Source organism: Bubalus bubalis, chromosome 18 (assembly GCF_019923935.1).
Source record: "Bubalus bubalis isolate 160015118507 breed Murrah chromosome 18, NDDB_SH_1, whole genome shotgun sequence".
In the NCBI taxonomy this organism is placed as follows: Eukaryota; Metazoa; Chordata; class Mammalia; order Artiodactyla; family Bovidae; genus Bubalus; species Bubalus bubalis.
Genome location: NC_059174.1, coordinates 55,964,038 through 55,990,468, shown reverse-complemented (window position 1 = coordinate 55,990,468; position 26,431 = coordinate 55,964,038). Strand labels below are relative to the sequence as shown.

The window sequence follows — 26,431 nt, the reverse complement described above, 5'->3', positions numbered from 1 at the left end:
GGGGCAGACACAGACACTATGAGTTATTCTTATACTTCCCTGGTAGCTCAGATGGTAAAGAATCTGCCTGCAATGCAGGAGACCTGGGTTTGATGCCTGTGTTGGGAAGATCCCCTGGAGAAGGGCATGGCAACCCACTCCAGTATTCTTGTCTGGAGAATCCCATGGAAAGAGGAGCCTGGCAGGCTACAGTCCATGGGGTCGCAAAGAGTCAGACACGACTGAGCAACTAACCACAGCACAGCAATGGGACTATGAACTGTTTTTATTTGTGTGTGTGTTTCATTATTTTCCAGATAAGACAGTAAGTGGGTCCTCGGACTTCCCTGGAAGTCTAATGATTAAGACTTTGACTTCCAGTGCAGCGGGTGCAGGTCTGATCCCTGGTCAGGAGTTAAAATCCCACATGCCTCATGAAAAAAGAAAAGAAAAGAAAACAGAAGCAATATTGTAACAAATTTAACTAAGACTTTAAAAACTGTCCACACCAAGAAAACCTTACAGAAAAAAAAAAAAAAAAAGAAGAAGAAGAAGTAGAAACAGGGTTCTTGGTACTCTGGCAGTCTGATTCTCTCACCCTCCCCCCAGACCCTTCACAAACACCCTGCCCATCCCTTTTGTGGCCCAAGAAAACCCTTGTGGTTAATGAGTCTCAGAAAAAAAATGAAGTGAAAGTTTAAGTAAAAGAGACAATATCTAAAGAATGGAGGGGGCGGGGCACAGAAGACCCTCCACCACGCCAGTAACACAGGATAATATTTCCGGAGACCCTACAAAAATATTCTGCACATCCCTTCAAAAGCACCACCCATTATCCCCACATCACCCATCAAGAAACTCCATGTCTTAGTGGAGTGGGCAGTGAACAGGGCGGAGTCTCCGCCCTGAAAACAGAAAACAGCTCTGAAAACAGAGCTGCAGGTCGCCTGGGTCCACACGGGTCCCTGGAGATGTCTCTGCCACCGCTGCTGCTGCTGCTGCTGCTGCCTCCATTCCTGACCCTGGAGCCCACCAGGGCCTCGCTGATCCGGTACTGGGGACCCCCACCACCCTCAAACCTGGGACAGACGCTCTCCCTCTTGCCCTCAAGTCCAGGGCTCCCCAGTTCAGGGACTCCAAACCTGGCACCCCAGCATCCATGATTCCTATCTTTTCGGTTCCTGGGTCTCTGAATTGGGCTCTCAGCCACTGAAGGCTCCTCCCTGATCTCTCCTGAGACCCAAGCCCTTTCAGTCCAGGGTCCTCCACCCTGAGACCCTGGGTTGGGATCCATCCCGAAGTACACATTTTTGGAAGGACTCTGCTGGTCCCACTCTGAGCTGTGATCATATGATACTGAAATCTTCAGACCTGTGACACCCCTCTTCCAACAAAACTTGGAGAGACAGGTCTGTGACATTTAAATTGAGACTCCCCCAGTTTTGCATCTTCCAAACTGTTGAGGTCTCAAGAAGTCCCATTTTAGGGACCCCTACGACCTCACCCCCACCTCTGATGCCTCCCCCAGTCTTTCCCTTCCTCTCCTCTCTTCTCTCCACCTTCTGGAACTCTTAATGGCAAGAGGGGGTCTACTCTTCCAGGAAACATTTTATCCCCACTTCACATTCTTAAGCCTCTCAAAGATTGAGTCACGGGTGGCGGGAAGGAGGGGGGAGCAGGGGAGGGCATCGCAGAGCGCAAAGCCCCAAGGAGAAACTACAAGCAGGTACAGAACGATTACGGCACGTGATGTTTGCTAACCTACTTTTTCAACCTAATAGATCATGGCCACTTCCCAAGTTAATGCAAAGAGACTCTCTGAGTGTTGACTCAGGACCAACAACACTGGCATGAGCAGGACCCAGGAACCTGGTAGAAATGCAAATCTTTGGGCTCCGTCCTAGACACCTACTGAATCAGAAAGTAGCAGTTCTAAAATTTATTTCACTTTTGCTTCTGCTGCTGCTAAGTCACTTCAGTCGTGTCCGACCCTGTGCAACCCCAGAGACAGCAGCCCACCAGGCTCCTCTGTCCCTGGGATTCTCCGGGCAGGAGTACTGGAGTGGGCTGCCATTGCCTTCTCCAATTGCACTTTTGAATATGTACTTATTTGGCTGCACCAGGTCTTAGTTATGGTGTACAGGACCTTCTCTGTGACATGTGGGATCTATTAGCTGTGGCATAGTAACTCTCAGTTGAGACATGTGGGATCTTAGTTCCCTGACCAGGGATGGAACCCGCGCCCCTTGCAGTGGGAGCTCGGAGTCTCAACCACTGGCTGTGCTGGGACTCCATTGCTTTGCACTGGTTTTCTCCAGTTGCGGCGAGCTGGGGCTATTCTTCGTTGTGGTGTAAGGGCTTCTCCTTGCAGTGACTTCTCTTGTGGGGGAGCACGGGCTCTAGGCATGTGGGCTTTGGTAGTTGTGGCACATGGGCTTAGGTGTTTCGTGGTGTGTGGAATCTTCCTGGACCAGGGATGGAACCCATGTCCCCTGCACTGGCTGGCAGAGTCCTATCCACTGTGCCACCAGGGAAGTCCTATATACATTCTTTTTCCTATTCTTTTCCATTATGGTTTATTACATGATATTGACTATAGTTCCCTGTGCTATACGGTAGGAACTTGTTGTTTATCCATTCTATATATATGATATTGATAGTTTCCGGGACTTTCCTGGTGATCCAATGGCTAAGACTCCAGGCTCCCAATGCAGGGGGCACAGGTTTGATCCCTGGTCAGGGAACTAGATCCTCCATGCCACAACTAAGAGTTGCATGCTGCAATTAAAACATATCACAATTAAAAGATGCTGCAACGATGGCCACTATCCTGCGTGCACTAACTAACACCTGACACAGCCAAATAAATAAATAAAATATTAAAAGTATTGATAGCTTGCATCTGCTAATCCCAAGCTCTCAATCCATTCCCCCACCCCGCCCTGAATATGTTAGAATCTTGGGAGAACTTCATGTACGTCCATTCTGAAATGGCTTATTTTACATTATTTGGAATGTCTTTTATTGAAACATTTTGGGGAGAATCTGTTTGAGATGGCTTGCTCTTGGGAGAGTCTTCAGGGGGAATCTGTCATTGTGGTTTGGTAGGTGTTTGGTGGGGGTTTTCTGGAAGGTCGCTTTTGTAGGGCTCCTGGCAGTGACCCTGATGCTCGGAAAGGTTGAAGTCTGGAGAAGGGGACGACAGAGCTTGAGATGGTTGGAAGGCATCACCTACTCGATGGACATGAGTTTGAGCAAGCTCCAGGAGTTGGTGATGGATGGGGAAGCCTGGTGTGCTGCAGTCCATGGAGTAGCAAAAGGTCGGATGTGACTGAGTGACTGAACTGAACGGGTAGTGACCATTACTCCAGGACCATGGAAATGTTTACACTGTCATCATATCCTCTTTGGGGCAGTCTGTTATGGAGGATCTCTATAAAGGGTAGCTCCTTAACTTTTGGCATCTCTTCCCCCACAGGATCCCACTTCGAAGAGTCAACATTGGATTCAAGGCCCTGAACCCACTGAGGGGATGGGAGAAGCTAGCGGAGCCCCCCAGGTTGGGGGCTCCATCCCCTGGGAACAAGTCCCTCTTTGTGCCTCTCTCCAATTACTTGAACGTAAGTCACAGCCCTACATAGGCTGCCAAGCCCCGCCCCCCCCGCCCCCACCCCACCCTTCCTGCCTTCAAGTCAAGCTCTTCATCCACAACCTCTCCTGTTTTGCCATCAGGCCCAGTATTATGGGGAAATTGGGTTGGGGACCCCCCCACAAAACTTCTCTGTCGTCTTTGACACTGGCTCCTCCAACCTCTGGGTTCCGTCTGTGAGATGCCACTTCTTCAGTCTACCCTGCTGTGAGCTTTCATAGGGGAAATTAAGGTTGAACTCGGGTAAAGGGAGAAGGGGGAGGGGCATGGTCTTCCCAGGGTTTTTGAAGACCTGTTCTCTTCCGACACACCCTCACAGGTGAGTTGGCCAGAGGGGCAGGAGGCACCGGGAAGACCTCTCTTCCCCAGTGACGTCTCCCTGACTCTCTAACCTAGGGCTCCACCACCGCTTCAACCCCAAAGCCTCCAGCTCCTTCCGGTCCAATGGGACCAAGTTTGCCATTCAATATGGAACCGGGCGCCTAGCCGGCATCCTGAGTGAGGACAAGCTGACTGTGCGTGACCTTGTTCCCGGGACGGCGGGAGCCTAGAAGCAGCCCATTTCTAACATTATCTGGCTTAGGGAGGGGTTTGGAGAGGCGGGTCCTCCTGGGTAAAAAGGCAGACGCGGCTTCGGAAGTGGGAGATGGGGCTTCCTGGAGGAAGGAGGGTGGGGCGGGGCCTCCTAGACAGGGGTGGGCCTTTGCCAGGCCGAGGTTCCTAGGCAGTTGGAGGTGTTCACAGCTCCAGGGGGTTTTGAGGACCCGATCTGGGATTCATGCCCTGGTTTGGGAGACCTCAGAGTTATGTAGGTAACGTCCTCCTGGAAGTAACTCACTCCTTTTGAATCTACCCCAGATTGGGGCAATCACAGGTGCAACAGTGACTTTTGGGGAGGCTCTGTGGGAGCCCAGCCTGGTCTTCACTTTTGCCCACTTTGATGGGATACTGGGCCTCGGTTTTCCCGTTCTGGCCGTGGGAGGAGTTCGGCCCCCGCTGGACAGACTGGTGGATCAGGGCCTACTGGATAAGCCTGTCTTCTCCTTCTACCTCAACAGGTAACGGGTGAGGGTCTACCTTCCGCTTAAGTTCTAGTCCCAAGAAGGAAGTTCTGCCCTCCTTCAGGAAGTCCCTTGCCCAATAAAAGAAGTTCCGACCTCCATTCAGGAAGTCACTGTCCCAACAGGAGAAACACCTGAACCCTATTCAGAAATTCCACTCACTAAGCAACACCTTGAGACCTATTAAAGAAACTCACCATCATTTAAAATGTTCCATGTTTCAAAACTCAAACCAGGAAATCCCATGCCCTACCCCATCAAATACTTAAGAACCCCATCTTCAGCATAAAGAAATCCCAATTCCATTTGGGAACACACATCAGAAGTCAGGAATTGCCGCTTTTAACCCAAGAAGTCCCATCTACCTTTTAGGAAGCTTAAACCTTACACTCAAAAAGCCCCAGCTGTCATTCAGGAAGTCTGCAGGGAGGAAATTCTATGTCTTTTAGTTATCTGGATGTCCAACCCAGGAAGTCCTATCCACTTTTCTTCTTTTTGCCCGGTCAGCGTAGTTCCCCAACTACGGATTGGACCGGTGACCCTTGCAGGGGACGTGCGGAGTCCTAACCACTGGACTGCCAGAGAATTCGTCCACCTAACAGTAGATCCTGTCCTTCCACACTTCTGGGAAGTCCCCACCCCCAACCCCCAATCCCATCACTCTCAGCCAGCTGAAGTCTAATTCCACTGAATGTCTAGTCATGCAATTCAGAAAGTCTCATCATCCACCTGGGGTGCCTCACTCCTCTCAATCATGCCACCCAGAGCCAATTCAGAAATTTCAATGCTCTACTCGCCCCAAAGTCCTACTTTCTATGGGCAAATCAAGAAGTCCCATGCCCACTTCAAGAAGCCCCCCAAGACCCTGAAATTCTAACCTCCCCCAAGAAAATCCCCATTTCTCTTCACTTCTTGCCTTGCTTCCAGTCCCCACACTGAGGTCCTGCCTGCATCCCACTATCCCACCTAGAAACCAGACACCACTCCTTTGGCAGAAAGTCCCTCCCTTAGCCATTCCTAGGGCTGACAGGAGAAATTCCCATGACACCTACAACTGTCGGCCTCTGCAGGAACCCTGAGGCAGCTGATGGAGGAGAGCTGGTCCTAGGTGGCTCAGACCCAGCACACTACATCCCACCCCTCACCTTTGTGCCAGTCACGATCCCCGCTTTTTGGCAGATCCACATGGAGCGGTGAGGAACCTGGCCTCCTAGGTCTGGGAGGAGTGGGCTAGAGCCTAAACTCCAGTGTCCTGGGGAAAAGGGAGTTGGGGATCCAGATTCCTGGGTCTGATGGAGTAGGGGTTGTGGGCCTGGACTCCTAGGTCTGAGGGAGGAGAGGGCTGGGGGTCTTGCCTCCTAGGATGCCAGCTCTAATGACTGCCCCCTTCTGCCTCACAGTGTTCAGGTGGCCACAGGTCTGACTCTCTGTGCCCGGGGCTGTGCTGCCATTCTGGACACCGGCACGTCTCTCATCACAGGACCCACTGAGGAGATCCGGGCCCTGCAGAAAGCCATTGGGGCAGTACCCCTGCTGATGGGGGAGGTGAGGATCTGGTGTCTGGTGCACATGGGCTGGGGAGACTCACAGGGATTTAACAGTGGTCACTGTACAGGATGCTATGGCCTGAGGGTGGGAATCAGATGGGTAGGAAGGCATCCCAGGGCAGAAAGCACTGGACCTTGTGAGTGAGAGGTTGGAGGGAGTAGTGGGAGGAAGCAAAGACACTTCCCTAGAGTCTATCCTGAGTGTCACAGTGCATAGGAGAGGATGGTGATCCAGGTTTACTGGATGAGAGTGAGTGAACATAATGAGTATAAGACTAGTTACATATACCTGCAGGCCCAATATGGCCCGTGGGCCACCACCAGCTTTTGATTTTCAATTAGAGGTAAAGAGGACCTGATCAAATGGGAGCCTAGGATAAGTGGCAACAATTATACAGTAGTGAGGAAGAGCCAGTAAGGCTACAGAAGACAGGAGATCTTGACCACACACAGTCTTTAACACCTAGTTGCCCAAAATGGACACGACCCTGCGGCACTGGGGAGTCACAGAAAAAAATTGAGCCGAGAAGGAATCCCTCATTTCGGACTTGTTCCTCTTTTCCCCCAGTACTACATCGAGTGCTCGAAAATCCCAACGCTCCCCCCAGTCTCCTTCCTTCTTGGGGGGGTCTGGTTTAACCTCACGGCCCAGGACTACGTCATCCAGGTAGGTGGCCGTCATAATGACGTCAGAGTGGCGCGTTTGGAAGGGTGGGGCTGGGAGTGAGACGTCACTAGGTCCAAGCATGCGGCACAGAAACATGTCTAGTGGTGGGCAGGGCGAAGCTCTGGCTCCTAGGAGGAAGGCAGGCCGGTGAGCGTGACACCCGTGACTGGTCTTATCGCCTTGTAGATTACTCGGAGTGGCTTCAGTATCTGTTTGTCCGGCTTCATGGCTCTGGACGTGCCTCCGCCCTCAGGGCCCTTCTGGATCCTCGGTGATGTCTTCTTGGGTAGCTACGTGGCCGTCTTCGACCGTGGCGACAGGAAAAGCGGCGCCCAAGTGGGGCTCGCCCGCGCTCGACCTCGCGGAACAAGACAATGAAGGGGCGAGCTTGCGCAGGCGCAGTCCTTAGGTTGAGGCCCTGGTTGGGCGCATGCGCACACCCTGATAGTAAAAGATTTACTATTTACATCAAACTTATCGAGGTCGCTTCTTCTTCTTTTTTTTTTTTTTTTTTAGGGGGAGAGTTTAAGGGGAGAAAAAAGTTAGTGTACGGCTCCCTGGAGTTGAGACAGAAAGGCATTGCTCCTTATCTACCAGATCACGCCGGTGGAAGGATCTTGTACTACGAAGCCCATGAAGCCCCTCGCCTACACTGCCTCTCCTCAAAGGCACACGACACCGCAGAGCATCACGGACGTTGTAGTCTGAGCGGTGTTCACGCTCTGACGTGGGCGGGCGTAGCCACAACACGCGTAGGAGGCGACAGGTCGCGACCGCAGCGACAGGTGGCAGTGGCGGGGTGGGGGGGGTGGTGGTGGTCTGAAACCTTAAAGGGTTTCCCAACCTTTGTTCTAAGGGGAGGGCATACCATTCCCGCACACTTTATCTCCTGTTCCTCCTCTCGACCTTTGGGATTTCGGGACCCCTGGGTACGCCATAAAGGCGGGGCTTGAAGCCCCCGGGTGGGTGGGGGAGCTGAGCCGCCCCTCCTCCGGCGATGATGTCACTCCCCCCTCCGCAGCTCTAGCTGCCCAGAGCTGCAGGGGTTGGGTCACCCCTCCCCCATCTCCAGCCCCGGATTCCCCCATCCCCGCCCCGCCTCGACTTGGGGTGAGTACGGAGGAGGGGTGGGGGGAGAAGGCTCAGGGTCTGGGGGTGGTAAGACAGCCCAAGTCCCAGTTTTGAAGGCGGGGGACAAGGGAGACGGGGACTCAAAGATTACAGCGGAGAGGTACTCGGAGGGTCTCTCAGAGGGATCAAGGATCCGAGGCAGAGAGTTCCCACATTTTCAGCTTTAGTGCCCGGGGGAGACTGTCCGTCCTGGATTTGGATCTGGTAGGAATGTGGGCAGAGGAACAAGGAAGGGGTCTTGGAAGTCAGAAACAATTCCAGGGCTTTGGGGAATGAGAGAGGGAGAGTTAGGAGGGGGCGCCAAGGATGATGAGGGTGAGAGTTTGGGGCTTTCAGGAATTTTGTGTCTTGAAGACCTGGGAAAGGATAGATGGGGAAGGAGGAGGGGTGGGCAAAGGGTCTGAAGACGTGAACATTGACCTCCCCTCCCCTGGTGTCTGTCGCCAAAAATCGAGTCCACTTCCCTCTGGTCTGTTTGCCAAGCTGGTGTCCCGTAACCCAAGCCCTCCTTATGCCGTCAGAAGCCTTCCGTATGGATGGAGAATCCAGGCTCATAAATCCCCCCTCATACCCCGGTGGGGCCTGGAGTGGGCCATATGGAAGTGAGGGCATCCACGTTTCCCAGGGCCTGATGGAATCTGGATCATCCTTGACCAAACCTCTTCCCCTCATTCCATGGTCTCTAATCCCGAGTCTCATTCCATATTCTCCCTATTTCAGCCTCCTCGCTTCTTCCTCCTCCCCTCCCTTCTGCCCGGGCACCTTCTTCCACACCTTCTGACCTCTGCAAAAATGCTGATTTGGTAACTTGATCCAGTGCCTGGCTGCTGTCAAATGCAGAAAAGTATAGAGTTGGGGTGGGGTTGGGGGGGAGGGTATAAGGGGGGATACTTGACTTAGGTCCTTACCCCAGCGCTTACTCCCAGCCCCTAATGCCCACTCAACACCTACCCTAGGATCCATCCCCACCCCACCTGCCCCCAAAGCCTCACTCAACCCAAGCCCATTCCTTCACCTCAGGATTCACAGATTCTGCCTAGGAATACACCAGAATTTGGAGCAGAAGAAGAGTAGGAAGTCCTGATGTCCTCTCGGGTCCCATGGGAGCTTGAGGACTGCCCGAGAACACTGGGTCAGGGGGCAGTGGGGGATCCTATGTCTGGGGGTGGGGGAGTCGAAGGAAACTACCTCCCAGATCCGCAGGACAGGCCCCACTTCTGCAACTCTGCAGTGACGCAGCCTCGAGTCCTGGCCAGGATGAGGGTTAGAGAGGGTGATTCAGTGGGAGCCGGAGAGAGAGGGACAGAGATCCAGGAGAGGGACAGAGGCCAAAGGACAGCAGGACAGAGCCCCAAAGAAGTGGGGACAGAGATCCATAAAAAGGGGGACAGATTCAGAAAGGGGTCAAAGAGGCAGGGGTGAGAAGGGGGTAGAGACCCAAGGGAGGGAAAGAGACAGGACAGAAAGAGAAAAGGCAGTGACAGAGGGGCCAAAGAGACGGAAGAGGGGGAAAAGACTCAGGGAAGGAGGTGGTCAGAGAACAAGAGCTGGGGGGACAGAGACCCAGAGAGAGGACGGGGGAGACCCTGGCGGGAGGGGAGTATTGAGGACAGAAACACAAAGAGGAAGGACAGAGACAGGAGGGAAAAGAGACCCAGAGAGAAGAGTTCAGGAACCCAAGAGAGGAGAAAGAGGCCAGAGAGAGAGAAATCAGAGAAAAAGGTAGAGGCCAAGAGAAAGACATTGAGGGTGGAAGACCCCGTCATAGTCCGGGGAGAGGAGATTGAGGCTTAGAGAGCAGAGAGGTAAGACTCGGAGGAGGGGCACAGAGACCCAGAGGGAGCGCAGAGACTTAGAAAGGAGGGGTCAGAGTCTCAAAGGAGTAAGGGCAGAGGCGGGGGGACAGATATTCAGAGAAAAAGAGACACTGATGAGAGACACAGAAGCCGGAGCGGGGATGTGTAGGGAGGCGATACCAACCAGCCGCCGCACCTGCCGGGCATAGTGCAGAGCGGGGAGGCCCGCAGCACCTGACCAACCCCCTTCCCTCCCACAGGCACCGCCTCCGGCCGTCGCAGCCCCAGCCGCAGCCGCTGGCCCCGCCCCTGACCCGCGCCTGCGCTCTACCACCCGGCGGCTAGGCCCGCCCAGGGGGCGGGGCCGGACCCGCTGCTAGGCGGTCCGCCTAGTTCTGGTCCCGCCCTCCGTAGGCCCCGCCGCGATCTCCCCGCCCTCTCTCCAGGACGCTCTGACACCTGACTCCGCCCAATTTCCTATTGGCCCCGCCTGTTTCCTCAGCCTAGACTGTGCTTCCCGGTGTTTAGTTTCTCCCCTCCGCCTCCCTTCAGACTCTCCTCACCAGTTCTCATCCATCCCTCGGTTCTCCTGGCTGCAGTCTGCCGTTATCTATACTTTGTCCCCTTTCCCTCACCGCGTTACCCCCTTTAAGGCCCTGCTGATCCTTAGGACTCTCTCCCAGGTTATTTGGCCTCCAAGACTTCCCGTTCTAGGTTCCACCGCTCCGTCCATTCCGATAGCCTTGTACTCTTTGCAGGTCCCACATTTTCCTTAGCCATTCTCTACATTCTTGGCCCTGCCCCGCCTCCGCCTACCCTGGTTGCTTTCAAGTCCGTTAAAGCCCCTCTCCTCTCTTAGTTTTGCATTTCCACAGGCAATTCAAGACGTTTTCTACCATTCGTGGACCCCACCCACCTCTCACAGTCTCTTCCCATCCATCCTGGCATTCTTCCGGTCCAGGCCCGGTTAATCGGGCCGAGTTTGCAGCTCCGACCCGGTACTTTCTTTACGTCGCTTCCTCCATTAGACCTAGTCAGAAGCTCTCAGGTTTCCAGGCCTCGCCCCATTCCGTCCCCTCTCTACTGGGTCTTAGTCCCTCTTCCCCTTTCTCTTTTCCTTTTCAGTCCAGCCTAGTGCCACTCTTCATTTCCAGTTCCCGCCCCTCGCCCAGTCCCGCCCCCTCACCCTCCCAGAATTAGGACTTTCTAATTTCTGTGGCCCTGCCTCTTCTTAAGATCCGCCCTGCCCCGTCCAAACAATGTTAGGATCACAACCCGGCAGTCTCCATCTGCCCCACTCCATCAGGTACTGCTTGCCGGCGCTTTAGGCCCGTCTCCATCCAATTCGGACGGCCATCCGCCTTGTGGCCCAACCCCTGCCTCCGCCAGTCTCGGTCAGGCCCCTTTAAATAGCTTGGACAAGTCCTATTCCTCTATCCACCCCGCTCCTTTTTTTAGTTAAATCAGATATCTTTCTCACATCTAGCCCCGCCTCCTCTGTTCTAGTACGGCCAAACCAGGCAACTTTCGCGTCCCATCCAGCCCCTTTAACGCCTCGCTCGGCCCCGCCCCTTATCTCAGAAAGACCCAATCGGTGTGTCGCATGTGCGGCCCCGCCCCGCCCAGCTAGGCAGTGTTGGAGTCTGGGTCCTTTTCCCAGTTTCAGCCCCGCCCCCATCCCTTCCAAGGCCAATCAATTCAGTTCCTCCCTCCCTTAGGCCCCGCCCCTTTCCTCCATCACCTCCTCTCACCCAGTCACATCTGTCTCTCCCCCGTGGCTCCGCCCCCACAGCGCCCCGCCCCTGCCGCTCCGCCCCCCATCCAATGCTGAGCTCAGTCTGCGTCTCGTCCTTCCGCGGGCGCCAGGGGGCTAGCAAACAGCAGCCGGCGCCGCCGCCGCAGCCGTCCGAGTCCCCATCACCGCTGCCCTCGCCGCCGCCGCCACCGCCGCTGCTGCAGCAGCAGCAACCTGCACGGCCCGGCCCCGCCGCGTCCCCGGCGGGCCCCCCGGCACCCCGCGGGCCCGGGGGCCGGCGCGCCGAGCCATGCCCCGGGCTGCCGGCGGCGGCCATGGGGCGGCACGGCGGCGGCGGTGGCGACAGTGGCAAGATCGTGATCAACGTGGGCGGCGTGCGCCATGAGACGTACCGCTCGACGCTGCGCACCCTGCCGGGGACGCGGCTGGCTGGCCTGACGGAGCCCGAGGCGGCGGCGCGTTTCGACTACGACCCGGGCGCCGATGAGTTCTTCTTTGACCGGCATCCGGGTGTCTTCGCCTACGTGCTTAACTACTACCGTACGGGCAAGCTGCACTGCCCGGCCGACGTGTGCGGGCCGCTCTTCGAGGAGGAGCTGGGCTTTTGGGGCATCGACGAGACCGACGTGGAGGCCTGCTGCTGGATGACCTACCGGCAGCACCGGGACGCCGAGGAAGCGCTCGACTCCTTCGAGGCACCCGACCCTTCGGGCGCCGCCAACGCTGCCAACGCCGCGGGCGCCCACGACGCGGGTCTGGACGACGAGGCGGGCGCGGGCGGCGGCGGCCTGGACGGCGCCGGCGGCGAGCTCAAGCGCCTCTGCTTCCAGGACGCGGGCGGCGGCGCCGGGGGCCCGCCAGGGGGCGCGGGCGGCGCGGGCGGCACGTGGTGGCGCCGCTGGCAGCCCCGGGTGTGGGCGCTCTTCGAAGACCCCTACTCGTCGCGGGCCGCCCGGGTGAGCGCTCTCTCAAAGCCCCCATCCCCCTCCCCTCTCCTGGAGCTCCCAGACCCTCAGGGAGCTCCCTATCCTCGCCCTCAGCCTCTGGCCCCTCTCAGACCCTCCTGGTCTCTCAGCCTCCCAGTTTCTTAGAAGCCTCTTACCCCATTCCTGGGTCTCCCGTACCCCTCTGAACACACCCACCTCTCTTGGCCATCCCCAGATCCTCAGAAGATGTTTCTCCAACCTTCAGAGCCCTCCAGACCCCTTTTAACCCCGCCTTGCTTCTCCAGTCCATCCTAGACCCTTAGAAACTTCTCCGATGGGCCAATATCCTAAACAACCTACCTGAACAGCCCCACCCCCGCCTTTCCTGGATCCCTCTAGAGAGCTTTCAGAAGACCTTTCCTCAACCCTCAGAGCCTTCCCAGCCTCTTTACACCTCTTCTCACTCTCTGGGCACCTTTCAGACCCTCAGCGGACTCTCCCCCAGCCTTCAGTTTCTTGGACCTCCCTAAATCCTTAGAAGACATCGCTTCCTCACCCTCAAAGTGTCCCAGGGCTTGTGAACACTGTCTGCATCCCCTACAGACCCCGTGAAGCCTGCTCTTCAGTTCTCCAACCTTCAGTCCAGCAGACTGTCCCAGCACCTCTCTCATTCTCCCTCTGCCCGTCTCCAAATCCCCTCCGTCTCTCCAAGTTTGCGTCTCCTGGTTATCTTTGAGCCCTCCTGCTTCTTCTGCCCTTTAAGTCTCAGAATAGTTCCCACCCCACTCTCAGAGCCCCCAGGCCCTCTGAACCTCCAAACCACTTGCTCCTGCTAGAACACTCCCCCCTCACCCTCACTGCAACGCTGAGTCTTGGGGCATCTTCTCTCCTGGATCCCTGCTGCCCCCTCTGTGTTTCACATCCCTTCTCGCATCCTTCACACCAACTCCTCTCCTGAGGGCTTCTCAATACAGCTCCAGACTTCCCCCAAGGCTTTCACACTCCTCCTCAACGTCTCCAGAAGAGTCCCGAGCCCCCAGAATGTCTTTCATCTCCAGAACTTCCCATATGCCCTCTAGAATCGCTTATGCCTCATCCACAGATTCTCCCAGCTTCTCTGTTCCATTGTTTAAATTGCATAGCCCACTCTCTATCTCTGGGACAATCCCCCCTCCCCCCATCCTCAGCCTCCCAGCCTTTTTCCTAGTCAGTAAATGACTTTCCTTCTTGCTCCAGAACTTTTACCTAACCTCAATCCTTGGGACCCTCAAGTTTTTCAGACCCAAAACTTCCTTCTCAAAATAGCTCCCAGTTCTTTCTTGGTTTCTTTCCACCTGTTCCCCCATGCCCGGCTCCAATCCCTGCTTGCTTCATCTTTCTCAACAACCTCCGCATCCCGCCGCCGCCCCCCACCCCCCACCCCGCCACTACCCAGTCTGAAGCCTAGAACTGGGCTCCTCAGCCCTTCCTGACCCCCGTCCCTGCAAAATGAACCAAAGAGCCCACACTCCAGCCTTATCCTCTCTCCCACCTTATCGCCCTCAAAATTCTAGACTTCCCCCAAAGATCCCTTCATCTCCCCGCTAAAAAACTTTCCTCAAAAATCTGTAACTTCTTTGGCTAAATAGCTACTCTCCCCCCTAGTTCTCACTTGAACCTCTTTCTCCTCCTAACTTCCTCCCTGTGTTGATGGAGAGAGGACAGTTCAAGATAGGGGGAATAAGAGAAAGGAGGGAAAGAGGAGAGACTCCAGCCCCCCTCCTAGCCTCCTGGGGACCCAAACACTCGGAAGAGCCGTCCAGCACCCTCCCCCCACCGTGCCGCGTCCTGGGCCGGGAAGGACGCGGAGCCGCAGTGCCGCATTCGCGCCGGGGGAGGGAGTGAGAGGGAGGGAGGGGGGCCCGGAGGCACCGCATAAAGTTTGGTCCCCGGGAAGCGCTGAGTTGGCAGGATTTGGGTTTGGGGTAGGGGGAGGTGGGGGAGAGGAGGTGCGGAAGGGACGTGGCCCTAGATGCCCCCTCAGGCCTCTGAGAGTCACCCTCCCTCCATGGCCTGGGACGCCCTTCCCTCTTGTGACCCCATTGAAGGGTCCTGAGGTGAAGCTAGGGGTTCAGGACAGCTCCGGAGGACATTTGTTTACTTTACAGCTGAGTTTTGAGTGTCCATGTAGTGTCAAGCCCTTTCTAGCCTTCAAGTGAAAGTTTGAGAGTCGAGAGCTGAAGCCAGAGCAAAGTGGAGGGTCCGGTTTCCTCCCCCCTCGCTCCCCTCTCCATAATCTCCCCTTTCCTTCTTACAGGGACTCCACGCTCTCCTACCCCTTCTGCTTTTGAACCATCTTGGGACAAGGGGGTAAACCAATCCTGACGCTGTCCAGCTGCGCACTGCGGCGGGTGCCCACCTTTCTTTCTGTGTCCTGGGAGGGAAGCAGTTACTCAAGCTTCTGGCCTGTGGCCTCCCTCTGTGAAGCGGCACCGCGGCTGCGCACCGCCTGTTCCGCTCCGGCCCGGTAGGGGTTAAGACTGCTCCCAGTCCCTGCGGCTGCGCACTGCGGCGGGGGAGCTGTCCGTGGTGCTGGCCACCGCGCGCCCCGCCCCCTGGCCTGGCCGGCCCGCCCCCACTGCGGTGCCGCAGCCTGCGCGGTGCGCCCGGTTCGGAGCGGGGTGCGGGACCGGGCATGCGCTCTGCGCCGGCCTCTGGCCTCTTAAACCACTGCGGAGAAACGAAGAGGGGGGTGGGGCAGAGGGCCAGAGCTGACCCTCCCCCGCCCCCCCCCCCCCGCCCCCCGGCTACCTCAAGGTCTAGGGTCATTTCTGCAGCCTAACACTGGCTCTCCTCTCTTCTCTGCAGCCCCGTCTCTCTCTCCTCTACCCATCTGATTAAAGCTCCCTCTGCCTCAACACCCATCCCCTTCTCTCAGGACTAACCCTACTGCTTTGACCTCCCTTCTATATATTTGATAAAGCCAACTACAATTCCTAGAGGCCTTCAAGATCTTGACCCTGCCTTCAGTCCTCAAGGCCTTCATCAAAACCCACACCATTGTGCGCTCAGGACACAGATCCTTCCCCATCTTGAAATGATCCAGGCACCCCATACCTCTGAACCTCCGACCAGTCCCCTCACCTCTCCTTGGACCTAGCCCTGCCCTCTCCCCTTCTTCTATGCCCAAGCCCCAGACATTCCCTTCGTTTCCAGAGCCTTAAACCTCACCCCTATCATCTTCCCTTTTTTTTCAGTCTTGACCCTTCACTTCTTTCTTTCTTCAGAGCCCTGACACAGCTCCTCTCCTCTGTGGGTCCACCCCTTTGCTGTTTTCTCTGGGTGAGGGCCTCACCCAGCCTTCTCTGTTTTCTCGGACTCGGTCATTAGCATCATGGTCCTTAAACATTGGCACCTGAGGTCTCAATCTTGGCCCCCCTTTAACTGATGCCCCTATACCCTAACAAAAGCTCAAACACTGGTTTTGGAGCCAAGTCCTTTGTATATTCATCTAATGTAATCCTTACAATAATCCTGTAAAAATAAAACACCAAAACTTGAGGTTCAGAAGGCTTAATCTCCTTGCCCAATTAGGCAAAGAAAAAGCTGGATTCAAACCCAGGCTTTCCTACTCTTAACCACCTCCTGGTTCTGCCTCCCCACCCACCTTCTCCCCTTCCCCTCTCCCCCAGCTCCAAGCCAAGCCCCAAAGCCTCTGAGACACAGGATGCATGATTTTAGTCCCCCTTCCCCCACCCCCCAGCAGAATCATTGGACCCTGCCAGGGACCCCTGAGATATGACACAGGGAACAGGAGCGTGGTGGTGGGGGGGTGGTCTAGGAGACAGAGCACAGAGCCAGAAATTGCTGTTTCCAGGAAAGAAGTGGACCATCTGCTGCTGCGGCTGGGGCCAGCTCCTCTCCCAAGCTGGGGGAGAGCTGCCTCTGATCCTTTTGCAAGCTTTAGGGAGAACAGGATGCAAGAAGCAATGGACGCATTGGGGCTGGGACACCCGGATTCCCCTGGAGTTTGGGTCTGAGAAAGGGGCCACCGGGAGGATCTTGGGTAGATGGCTGGTTGACCAGATGCCTGGGTCACCTTTTGCCCTTTTTCTCCCACCCTGCCCCACAGTATGTGGCCTTTGCCTCCCTCTTCTTCATCCTCATCTCCATCACCACCTTCTGCCTGGAGACCCATGAGGGCTTCATCCACATCAGTAACAAGACAGTGACACAAGCCTCCCCGATCCCTGGGGCTCCGCCGGAGAATGTCACCAATGTGGAGGTGGAGACGGAGCCCTTCCTGACCTACGTGGAGGGCGTGTGCGTGGTCTGGTTCACCTTTGAGTTTCTCATGCGCATCACCTTCTGCCCAGACAAGGTGGAATTTCTCAAGAGCAGCCTCAACATCATTGACTGTGTGGCCATCCTGCCCTTCTATCTGGAGGTGGGGCTCTCAGGCCTCAGCTCCAAGGCCGCCAAAGACGTGCTGGGCTTCCTGCGGGTCGTCCGCTTCGTCCGGATCCTGCGGATCTTCAAGCTCACACGGCACTTCGTGGGGCTGCGCGTGCTCGGCCACACTCTCCGCGCCAGCACCAACGAGTTCCTGCTGCTCATCATTTTCCTGGCCCTGGGTGTGCTCATTTTCGCCACCATGATCTACTACGCCGAGCGCATTGGCGCTGACCCCAACGACATCCTGGGCTCCAACCACACCTACTTCAAGAATATCCCCATCGGCTTCTGGTGGGCTGTGGTCACCATGACAACCCTGGGCTACGGAGACATGTACCCCAAGACGTGGTCGGGGATGCTGGTCGGGGCGCTGTGTGCCCTGGCCGGGGTGCTCACCATCGCCATGCCGGTGCCCGTCATTGTGAACAACTTCGGCATGTACTATTCGCTGGCCATGGCCAAACAGAAGCTGCCCAAGAAGAAGAACAAACACATTCCCCGGCCCCCGCAGCCTGGCTCGCCCAACTATTGCAAGCCCGACCCGCCCCCACCACCCCCCCTCCCTCCTCACCATGGCAGCGGCGGAATCAGCCCCCCACCTCCCATCACCCCGCCCTCCATGGGGGTGACTGTGGCCGGGGCTTACCCGCCGGGCCCCCACACGCACCCCGGGCTGCTCAGGGGGGGAGCGGGTGGGCTCGGAATCATGGGGCTGCCTCCTCTGCCGGCCCCTGGGGAGCCCTGCCCATTGGCTCAGGAGGAAGTGGTTGAGATCAACCGGGCAGGTGAGAAGGGGTCACCAGGGGTGGAGGGGGGCAGAGTGGGCAGGCAGAGGTGGGGTGGTGCTGAGGGGGGCAGGAGGTATGTGCTGAGGCTCGGAGGTGGTCACCAACGGACACAGGAAAGAGGAAAGGGAACAGCAGGTGCTGAGGCCAGAGAAGAAGCAGGGAAGCAAGCAGTGATGGAGAAGCAGATTTCGTGTGAAAGAGTTTTAGGGAGAGACAGACCTACAGCCAAGGTATTCAGGGGGTCTGGGGGGAGGGCAGAGTGATCAGCCATACGGTGAGAGGGACTCAGAGAAAAGGGGGGGGGGTTCAGAGAGACATGGGGAGAGAGTTTCACGTGGGAATTGAGGGCCAGAGACAGGCCAGGGGCAGCTGCAGCTTATGTGATGAAAGAAATGAGAGGAAAGTTGACTGAGCCTGTGCGTCCCTCCCCCCAGGGGAGTCTGTGTCTCAGAAGCAGGGATTGGGGCTACTGTCCGGGGGGAGGGAGAGGCTTGGGGGGCCCCACCCCCATGCCTTAAATAGGTCAAGAAAGGGAGCTGGGCCGCCCGGCCCCCCATCTTGCTCCCTCAGCCGCTGACCCAGTTTCACACCAATTAAAAATAGTTGGAGTCAGAGCCTAGGGGACCCCCACCTCCCCCTCCCTCATCTGTCACCTTCCCAATGCCTCCCCACTGTGCCCTTGCCAGCGTCCAACACCCCTCCCTAGACAACCACCTCCCAGCCTTCTCATCCCTCCCAGCCACCCTTCCAAACCTATCCCACAGCACACACCCAACCACAGCTGAACCCTGTTCAGTCCATTTCAACCACGCAGCCCACCAGTACCCAGCTCACTTCCCAGCCACCTCTTCTGTTCCCGTCCCTCCAAACACCCAATGCCCTAGTCCAGCACTGCCCTTCTCGGCACCTAGTGCCTGGCCTGACTCCACTTCCTGGCCTTCAACACCCTTCCCTGCTGTTCTTCCCAAGACTCAACACCCTCCTGGCCATGACCCTGCTCCCCAAACCCACCAGCCACACCCCCCTGACCCCCTGCACCTCTGGCACCCTCTCCTCCACAAGTTCCCACACCTCACTGTCGCCTTTGTGTCTCTGTCTGCCCCTCTGAACACAGATCCCCGCCCCAATGGGGACCCTGCAGCTGCTGCGCTTGCCCATGAGGACTGCCCGGCCATTGACCAACCCGCCATGTCCCCGGAAGACAAGAGTCCCATCACCCCTGGGAGCCGGGGCCGCTACGGCCGGGACCGAGCCTGCTTCCTCCTCACCGACTACGCCCCATCCCCTGATGGCTCCATCCGGAAAGGTGAGGTGCCCTCCACTGGCCCCCACCTGGGACCCTCCCTCTCTGCCCTCCCCTAGGGGAGGGAAGAGAGGGAGATGGGGGAGGAGGTGCTGGACTTCCCTTCCCCCACCTCCTGGCCCCAAATTCCTTCCCTCTCAGACCCCCTCCCCCGGATTTCCTCACCATTGACCCTTCACCTGTCTTTATTGCATCTCCATTTCCCCCCCCCCACCCCACCCCGGACCCTCTGGCCTCTTCCCCCACCCCCCAGCCACCGGTGCTCCCCCACTGCCCCCCCCAGACTGGCGTAAGCCAGGCCCCCCAAGCTTCTTGCCCGACCTCAACGCCAACGCTGCAGCCTGGATATCCCCCTAGTGGACGAACCCCCTCCCCCCGGGGTAAGTAGCCCCCACCCCTGTGAACCCCTTCCCTCCCAACTAACCCATCTGAGAACATGCAGCCCCCACTGACCGAGACTCCCACCCCCTCACTGTGAACAGCTCCATCCAATTAACCCCAGCCCCGACACTGACCCCACACCCATCTGCCCAGGACTTGCCCAGCCTCTCACTAACTGCTAGAACTCACCCCACACCTCCCCACCATGTGCCTGACCCCCCCACCCCAATGGCCTCACGACTGACCTCCATCCTCACCCCCATCCACATCTCTTCCCCTGCCTCCCCCCCACCCCCTTGGTTTTACTTTTGTTTGTTTAATCAAGAAAAGGGGGCATACACCCAGGACGTTCTTCTGAGTACAGGATGAGGTGAGAAAGACTCAGCCACTTATGCAGTCACTTGTGGCTTGGACAGCACTTACCAAGCACCCACATACATGCTCCTGGTGCTAAGCACAGGGAATCAGCGGGGAGCATATCAACCCTGCCCTCTACCCCCAGTTTGGTGGGAGAGGTAGACGCAGACCCAGACCTGAGGCAGGAGAACAGGCTGAGCTGAGGAGCCCTGTTCTGGGATCTGGGAAGGAACAGGTCAGACATGAGTGTGAGCAAGCTCTGGGAGTTGGTGATGGACAGGGAGGCCTGGCGTGCTGCAGTCCATGGGGTCACAAAGAGTCGGACACGACTGAGTGACCGAACTGAACTGAGGTCCACTCTGGGACTTCATGAGGAGGCACTGGAGTGGGGAGACTGCAGGTCAGGAGGCCGAGGTGGAGGCTGGGGTGAGGGTCCCAGGGGAGAGGACAAAGCCTGAACCAGGGCCAGAGCTCCAGGGATGGGGAAGAAGAGAGGCAGAGGAACAGGGCCAGGACTGGACAGTGGGGAGGTCAGAGAGAGAGTGAGGGGACAGCAGGTGAATTATTCAGCAAACATAACCACACACTTTCCACATGCCACATATTCTGTAATCCTCACAACAACCCCAGCTAACCCCTAACTTCATTCATTCAGCAACTAATGATTGAGGGTGGAGTTCCAGGCAGTGGAGATTTGGCAGGGCACAAAGCACGCATCTTCCATCACAGAGCTGATACTCTAGAGCCCTGTGGCGACGTACTATAGCCAAGGGCCTAACCTCTCCGCCAGCTGCTTTGTAAATAAAGCTTTATTGGAACACAGCCACTGTGTACAACAGCAGAGTGGAATAGTTTCAACAGAGATGTATGTTATGGCCCACAGAGCCCTGGAAATATCAACTATCTGGCCCTTTACAGGGAAAGTTCTCCACTCCATGAGTGGGGGAAACAGAAAACAAACAAGATAATTACTCTAACTAGGTCAGATACAGGGGGTCTGTGAAGGTCTTTCTGAGAAGGCAACCTAAAACTTGAAGCTCAAAAAGGACCAGCGAGCAGAAGAAAGAGCAAGTTCAAAGGCCCTGAGGTGCTGAGGTGGGATGCCCCTGGTTTGTTAAAGGAATAGCAAGGAGGAAAGTGTGGTTGGAGTTGAATGGCCAAGAGGAGAGGGGAGGAGCCTGGGGGGAAGTGTTTTGGGCCATGGTGAGAGGCTGGATTTGATCTTAAAAGTGTTGAGAAGCCACCTGAAGGCACCTGGTCCATCACTTATTCATTCAACAAACACCTATGAGTCTTCCTTCCAAACACAGCTTAAAGAATCCCTAGCCGCAGCCTAAGGAGATGGCAGAGCAGGACTCAGGGAGCCTCCAAGGAGAACCATATCTAAAGCCCCTTCTTTCACAGAAGCTCAGAGAGGGCCATGGCCAACCGCCAGCCACAGAGGAGATGCAGGACAAGAAGCAGGCTTGCGGGCTCCTAGTCCAGAGGGGACTGCCTGGCTCTTCTTGTTCCATTCCTGGACCTCTCCTTTTGCCGCCCCCCCCCCCCCCCCCCGTCATCCTCCACTGTCATCTCATTACCAACCCCCACCTCCCTGTTCCATCTCAGCCCACCCCCCGCTTGCACCGAGCCCTGTTGCCTACTCCCTTTGTTCCCCCGCCCCCAGGTCTGGATGGGCCCCTATGAAATTGAGGGGTGGGGCAGGAGGACTTGGGAATGTGGGTAAGGGAGGAGTGGGGGGATCGGTGGAGGTTGTGGGGGGGGGGGGGGAAATCTCTGCTTCTTTTGCCTCTGATGCCAAAATCCATTCATTGAACTCAAATAATGGCTGGAGCTGATGGGGCTGGCTGAACTCCCTCCCCCAACTCCCTACCCCTTCCACACACCTGTCTTCCTCTTTTAACTTCTCCCTCACCCTCCACTGTTCCCTAGCCCCCCTTCTTTCAAGACCCTTCCTCCTGACCTGGTCACCACCCACCCCATCAGCCCCCTTCTCTGTCTTCCCTCAGGTGCTGCTGGGTCCAGCACCTGACCCACATCCCCCGCTCCTCCCCAGTATTTCCCCTCCTCTCTCCCTTCATCCTCCCCCCACCCCCCAAGCCACCCCGGAAGCTCCTTCCATATTTGATGTCTCTGGCCGCTCCCCATTTCACTGCTCCCCTCCCGCGGAAAACACCAGAGAGGAGGAAGAGATCCCGGCGTTTCTCCGGCCCCCCAACAGTGAGGCTGTGTTGGGGGGTTCTCCCTGGCCACCCTCCTCCCGCCGTGACTCTGTGTATTTCTGTCCCCAGCTCTTGTCACCGCCTGAGACCTCGCGAGACCCTCGATCCCCCCCCTGCCCCTTTCCCCCAGGTTAGCAACTGGGAATGGCTGGGAGGGGGTGACTCCAAGATACTGGGCTTCCGACCACCACCCTCCCCCCCCCCAACCAGGCCCTGTCTCCTCCTGTCAAGATGCCCACGTCCAGAGTGACCCCTTGGTACCGGCTAGGAAAGCCCTAGAACAGCCCAGATACTGGCAGAACTCTCAAGACATTCCTAAGTTTTCAAGAAACCCCACACCTGCCCCTAAGCCTTAGATCCCTTGAGTATCCAGATGCTGTCAGGACCTTCCCATCAGAAGGTTCCCATCTGAAAGCTTGAGCCTTTAAAGACAGCCCATTACAACCTTCGGCTGAGCCTTGCCGACATCAGACTGCTCTTGGAGCTGTCCTTCAGCACCGCCCCGCCCCGGCCCCGCCCAGGGGGGTACTGCCGACTTGTGCTCCATTCAGCCCCTCACAGTCCACCCCGCAACGCCCCGTCCTCCTCTTTCTCCATCTAGGTTAGCCCCCCACCGCCTGCGGCCCCACCCATCGCCTCCCAAGCCCTCCCCACCAGCTGCTCGCCCACTGGCATTCCGCCCAAGCTCCCTCCCCACGCCCGTGCTGCCCACCATCTGCCTCGCTGCCCTCCCACCTTTTTGCCTCAGACGAGGGGGCCAACTGGGGGGACAGGGGTTGGGGGGGCGGGCTGCGGTGGGGGCAGGGTGGGGGAGGCTCGGTGGGTGCCACCTTGCCTCCTAACCCTGAGTCTCTCCCCCCTCCCCATGTCTGCACCTGTCTCCTCGATGCCAACTGACTGTCCGATTTGTTCACTTCTCTCTCGTCTCCTTGGTCCGCCTCTGTCCATCTACCCGTTTCCTGCCGTCTGTCGTCTTGTGTCCTGGTGTCCGGCTCTCTTGTCTCCACCGTCTCTCTCATGACTTCTGTGTCCCACCTTCTCCCTCCACCTCTTCCTGTCTCTGTCTCCGTCTCTCTCTCCATCTCGTATCCCTTCTGTTTGTTTCTCTCCTGCTTCCCTCTGTCTTGGGGTCCCGCTGTCTGCTGGACCCTCCGCCTGCACCCGCATCTCCTCTCTTCCTTTTGTGTTTCTGCCCTTTCCCCCGCCCTCAGGTTACGAGAAATCCCGCAGCCTGAGCAGCATCGCGGGCCTGAGCGGGGTGTCCCTGCGCCTCGCCCCCCTTGCCACTCCCCCCGGCTCCCCCAGGGCCGCCCGCCGCGCTCCCCCAACCCTGCCCTCCATCCTCTAGCGCTCCCCTCCCCCCCGTGGGGGGACTCGGGGGTGACAGGGAAGAAGGTCAAAGGAGCTGGGGGTGGGGGGTGGGGGAAAGGGTTTTTTTACAAAAACAAAAACAAAAAAAGTCATTAATAATATGCAACGGAGACGACGACGCCAGCAGACACCCCCGGGCCCCTCACCCAGACCTGGGCCCCCAAGATGGAGGGGGAGGAGCCAAAACCCATTCCCCCAACTCTGCCCCTCCTTAAAAAAAAGCCTTCTCAGGTCTCCAGAGCCATAGGAAACCCCCGCCCCCCCCCCATCAACTCGTGTAAATACGTCCAAATTATGCCAATCACATTTTGGGTCGCCTCCCCCCAACTCTGCATGCTTCCTCCAACCTGGACCCCCGCCCTCTCCAACTCCACCTCAGCAATAAGCCGCGGGGGGCTGCATGCCGCGAGCGAGGGAAGGGACATTCTGGGAAGCGGGTGGGGACCTTCAAGGGGGTCGGGCTGGCCTTTAAGCCACACCACAGGAGGGTCTCCTAGCCTCCTACCCTTCACCCCAGGGGGGCAACCCATCACGCACTGATTTTTTTAAAAAATTAGCAGCATTGTGGGGGAAGGAGGAACAGTCACCCAAGCCAAAAACGGGAACTGAGCTCAGATGGTAGAAGCGGAGGCATGAAGGAGGGGTGGGGAGGGCCTGCGGACAGCTGCTCCCTCAGCCTTTAGGAGCATCCCGCTGGTGAATTTCACTCTTTCTTCCGCCTCTCCTACCCACCCACCGCCCCCAACCCCAGGGATCTGCTCGCCTCTATTGCTGCATGGACTCAGACCTCCCATCCCGGTATTCCTGGGATGTTCTGGCCCTAGCACACTAAATTCCGCAACACCCCCTCCAGATTCCCAGGACATGAGACCTGCCCTCAGAATTCCTGAGGCCGATTCTGGCACGCATCTTCCAAATCCCAGCACGCTCCTGGGACTTAACCTCTCTGCACACAGATGCTACCCGCCCCCCCAAGTCCCCCCTCCCCTCAGTCCTAACCCCTGGGCTGCATCCCAGCACATCTCAAACCTCCAAGACTTGACCCAGCCCTTGAACTCACGTTCAGCCTTTGGGATGCTCCAATTTTTGCCACACTCTGAACACTTCCTGGACACCCTAAACCTGACATCAGACATCCAGCTCAGGTTCCCCTGACGCTAGAATTTTCAAGATAGGCTCAACCTGTCTGCAATTCCAGGGAACCAGATCTTTCCGGGACACCCCCCTTCTTATGGAGATAACCCTGTCCCCTCCAAGATCCCCTTTCTTTAAATGGTGTCCCAAAGGCACCTTCATAGACGCCAATGTTTCCCAGAGGGTCATATTTGCACCCCTGGCGATGTGCTAAGGTTTTAAGCAGTACAAGGACAAACACTTTTTGTCTTTCCTGGCATTTTGCATATAAGCCTGTAAGTCCAGATACTGCTGCTTGGCCAGGACATCGTTTATTTAGGTTAGAGGTGTCTACATTTAAAATGTAGAGGCTGTTCCCGAGTGGAGGAACGCTGGAATATCAGAAGCTTGGGAAACAGACATATCCACCCGGGCTGGGGTTCCAGCTAGCCCCTCCCCCGCGTTCCTCAACCCCCGACGCTCGCGGGTGGAAAATCATTTCTTACATCCCATCCTGGCTCAAGGATGCGCTACCTCCCCCATGCCCAGAGACCACACCGGTCCCAGAGTCCTTAGGGGACTCCTCTTTTTGGAGTTGGGGGCCCACGGAATTAGCAACCTCCCTCCCTCTGCTCCCACCGGCCTCAGGAACACCCCCCACCCGAGGGTTGGGGGGACGTCACTGAGCACGATTCTCGATGCAACGATTCCTATGCAAGGGGCATTTTGAGTCCCCCCATTCTGCCCTCGGACCCTGAACCCTGGCGAACCAGGGGCGAGGGGTGGGGCGGGTTCTGGTGGGAGCGGGGTGGGGCGGGGTAAAGGGCTAGAGGCTTCAGACACCAGGGTATGGGGTTGAAGACTGATTATATTGCCAAAGGGTTTAACTTCTTAAAACCCCAGATACCCCTGACCCTCACGGAAGCCGAAAGGTGCGGGGAAAGGGGGTGAGGATTTTTCTAAAGGGTACGGACTTCTTCCCAACGTCTACCCTCTCCCCCCTCCGGCTCGCCAATCTGCCACACGTACCCAGCTTTTTAGTTCAGCTTTTGAAAATAACCACAATCATTACAAACCTCTACAAACGTTATTCTCGTTCCCTGTCCCCCAAGTCAACAGTGTGGGAGTCGGGGAGGGAGAGAGAGAGCTAAAGGGACAATTTCCAAGTCCCGCGCCCCTTTTCCCTCCGGCCGCCAGGGTGCCTGCAACTACACGCATGCGCTGCATGATGCGCTCCCCACACGCATGTCGCGCCCCTCCTGCGCTCCGGGAACGCACCGACACGGGGCAGGGGGCAGGGTGATTGGGGAGGAATGAACGTCCGGGGTCTTTCTGAACACAGCGGCTCCTCCCCAACACGCACACAGCAATAAGTTTCTCACTCAAAAGTGGGCGGGGCGGGCCTGGCCTGTCGTTGGGGTGGGGGGGGAGTGGCAAGGGGGCGCTCTCAGGGATGGGGGAGGGTGTCCGGAGTCAGTCTGGGGAGGGGAGGTCTGCAAATCGTCCAACTCTGGTGCTAATGGCGGGTCTTCTCAACCCACCCCCAGGGCAGGGAGGGAGGGGTCGGCGTGGCCCCTCCCCCAAGCCTCCCCCACGCCCACCCTGGGTGCATGAACCGCCCTTGCAGAAGCTGCCGCATGTCACCCCCCCTCCCAAAGAAAAAGTGTCATGCCCCACCCTTCCCACCCACCCTGTCACTCCCCACCAAAATAAAAGTTTCCTTTTCATTTAAAAGTTTCATCCTCCTTGTCTGCAGAGAAGGTCTCCTGAAGGGGGCTTTGGGGGCAGACCTAAGGGTTGGGTCTTCAAGAGCAGGGGTCGTATTAAAATGGCAAGGGCATGCACTTTGAGGGTGCAGACATGCCCCTCATCGCTGGCTTTCACCTTGTGATTTGGGAGGGAGCAAGTATCTACCTCAGTTTCCCTGATGGTAAAAATGGGGATCCATGA

At 57.1% G+C, this 26,431-nt stretch overlaps 2 protein-coding genes and 1 long non-coding RNA gene across 7 annotated transcripts; 2 read left to right on the top strand and 1 right to left on the bottom strand.

Annotated features, from left to right (window-relative positions):
• The first annotated feature begins 821 nt into the window (after window positions 1-821).
• On the top strand, window positions 822-7,376 carry NAPSA (napsin A aspartic peptidase). The gene is made up of 9 exons (XM_006080055.3): window positions 822-1,030; window positions 3,458-3,599; window positions 3,712-3,835; window positions 4,025-4,143; window positions 4,487-4,686; window positions 5,760-5,882; window positions 6,090-6,234; window positions 6,805-6,903; window positions 7,090-7,376. Exons 1-9 carry the CDS (start codon window positions 951-953, stop codon window positions 7,279-7,281), a joined length of 1,224 nt encoding a protein of 407 aa, XP_006080117.1. The 5' UTR covers window positions 822-950; the 3' UTR covers window positions 7,282-7,376.
• LOC112580411 lies at window positions 6,053-10,935 on the bottom strand. Its single transcript, XR_003104799.2, has 2 exons — window positions 10,747-10,935; window positions 6,053-7,344 (listed from the first exon to the last, which is right to left on the bottom strand). It is a non-coding gene; the product is annotated as an uncharacterized LOC112580411 (long non-coding RNA).
• A 3-nt stretch (window positions 10,936-10,938) lies between these two features.
• KCNC3 (potassium voltage-gated channel subfamily C member 3) lies at window positions 10,939-26,219 on the top strand. 5 transcript variants are annotated; one of them, XR_003104792.2, is made up of 6 exons: window positions 10,939-12,542; window positions 16,624-17,731; window positions 18,849-19,040; window positions 19,291-19,417; window positions 22,067-22,127; window positions 23,209-23,290. XR_003104792.2 is itself a non-coding variant. In XM_025270034.2 (5 exons), exons 1-4 carry the CDS (start codon window positions 11,655-11,657, stop codon window positions 22,081-22,083), a joined length of 2,205 nt encoding a protein of 734 aa, XP_025125819.2. In that variant the 5' UTR covers window positions 10,939-11,654; the 3' UTR covers window positions 22,084-22,127; window positions 23,209-23,344. The 5 variants fall into 5 exon arrangements, 4 of the variants coding, with proteins under 4 accessions (XP_025125819.2, XP_044787298.1, XP_025125815.2 ...); XM_025270034.2 differs by lacking the exon at window positions 19,291-19,417 and having other exon boundaries at window positions 23,209-23,344; XM_044931363.1 differs by lacking the exon at window positions 23,209-23,290 and having other exon boundaries at window positions 19,321-19,417; window positions 22,067-23,202.
• The last annotated feature ends 212 nt before the right edge of the window (window positions 26,220-26,431 follow it).

Excerpts from the sequence above, each read along its gene's own strand:
- NAPSA (XM_006080055.3), top strand. The coding sequence starts at position 951 with ATGTCTCTGCCACCGCTGCTGCTGCTGCTGCTGCTGCCTCCATTCCTG. Across the intron at positions 1,031-3,457 it reads ACCAGGGCCTCGCTGATCCG|GATCCCACTTCGAAGAGTCA; the intron begins GTACTGGGGACC and ends CTTCCCCCACAG. Across the intron at positions 3,600-3,711 it reads CTCTCTCCAATTACTTGAAC|GCCCAGTATTATGGGGAAAT; the intron begins GTAAGTCACAGC and ends TTTTGCCATCAG.
- KCNC3 (XM_025270027.2), top strand. The coding sequence starts at position 11,655 with ATGCTGAGCTCAGTCTGCGTCTCGTCCTTCCGCGGGCGCCAGGGGGCT. Across the intron at positions 12,543-16,623 it reads ACTCGTCGCGGGCCGCCCGG|TATGTGGCCTTTGCCTCCCT; the intron begins GTGAGCGCTCTC and ends CCTGCCCCACAG. Across the intron at positions 17,732-18,848 it reads GGTTGAGATCAACCGGGCAG|ATCCCCGCCCCAATGGGGAC; the intron begins GTGAGAAGGGGT and ends CTCTGAACACAG.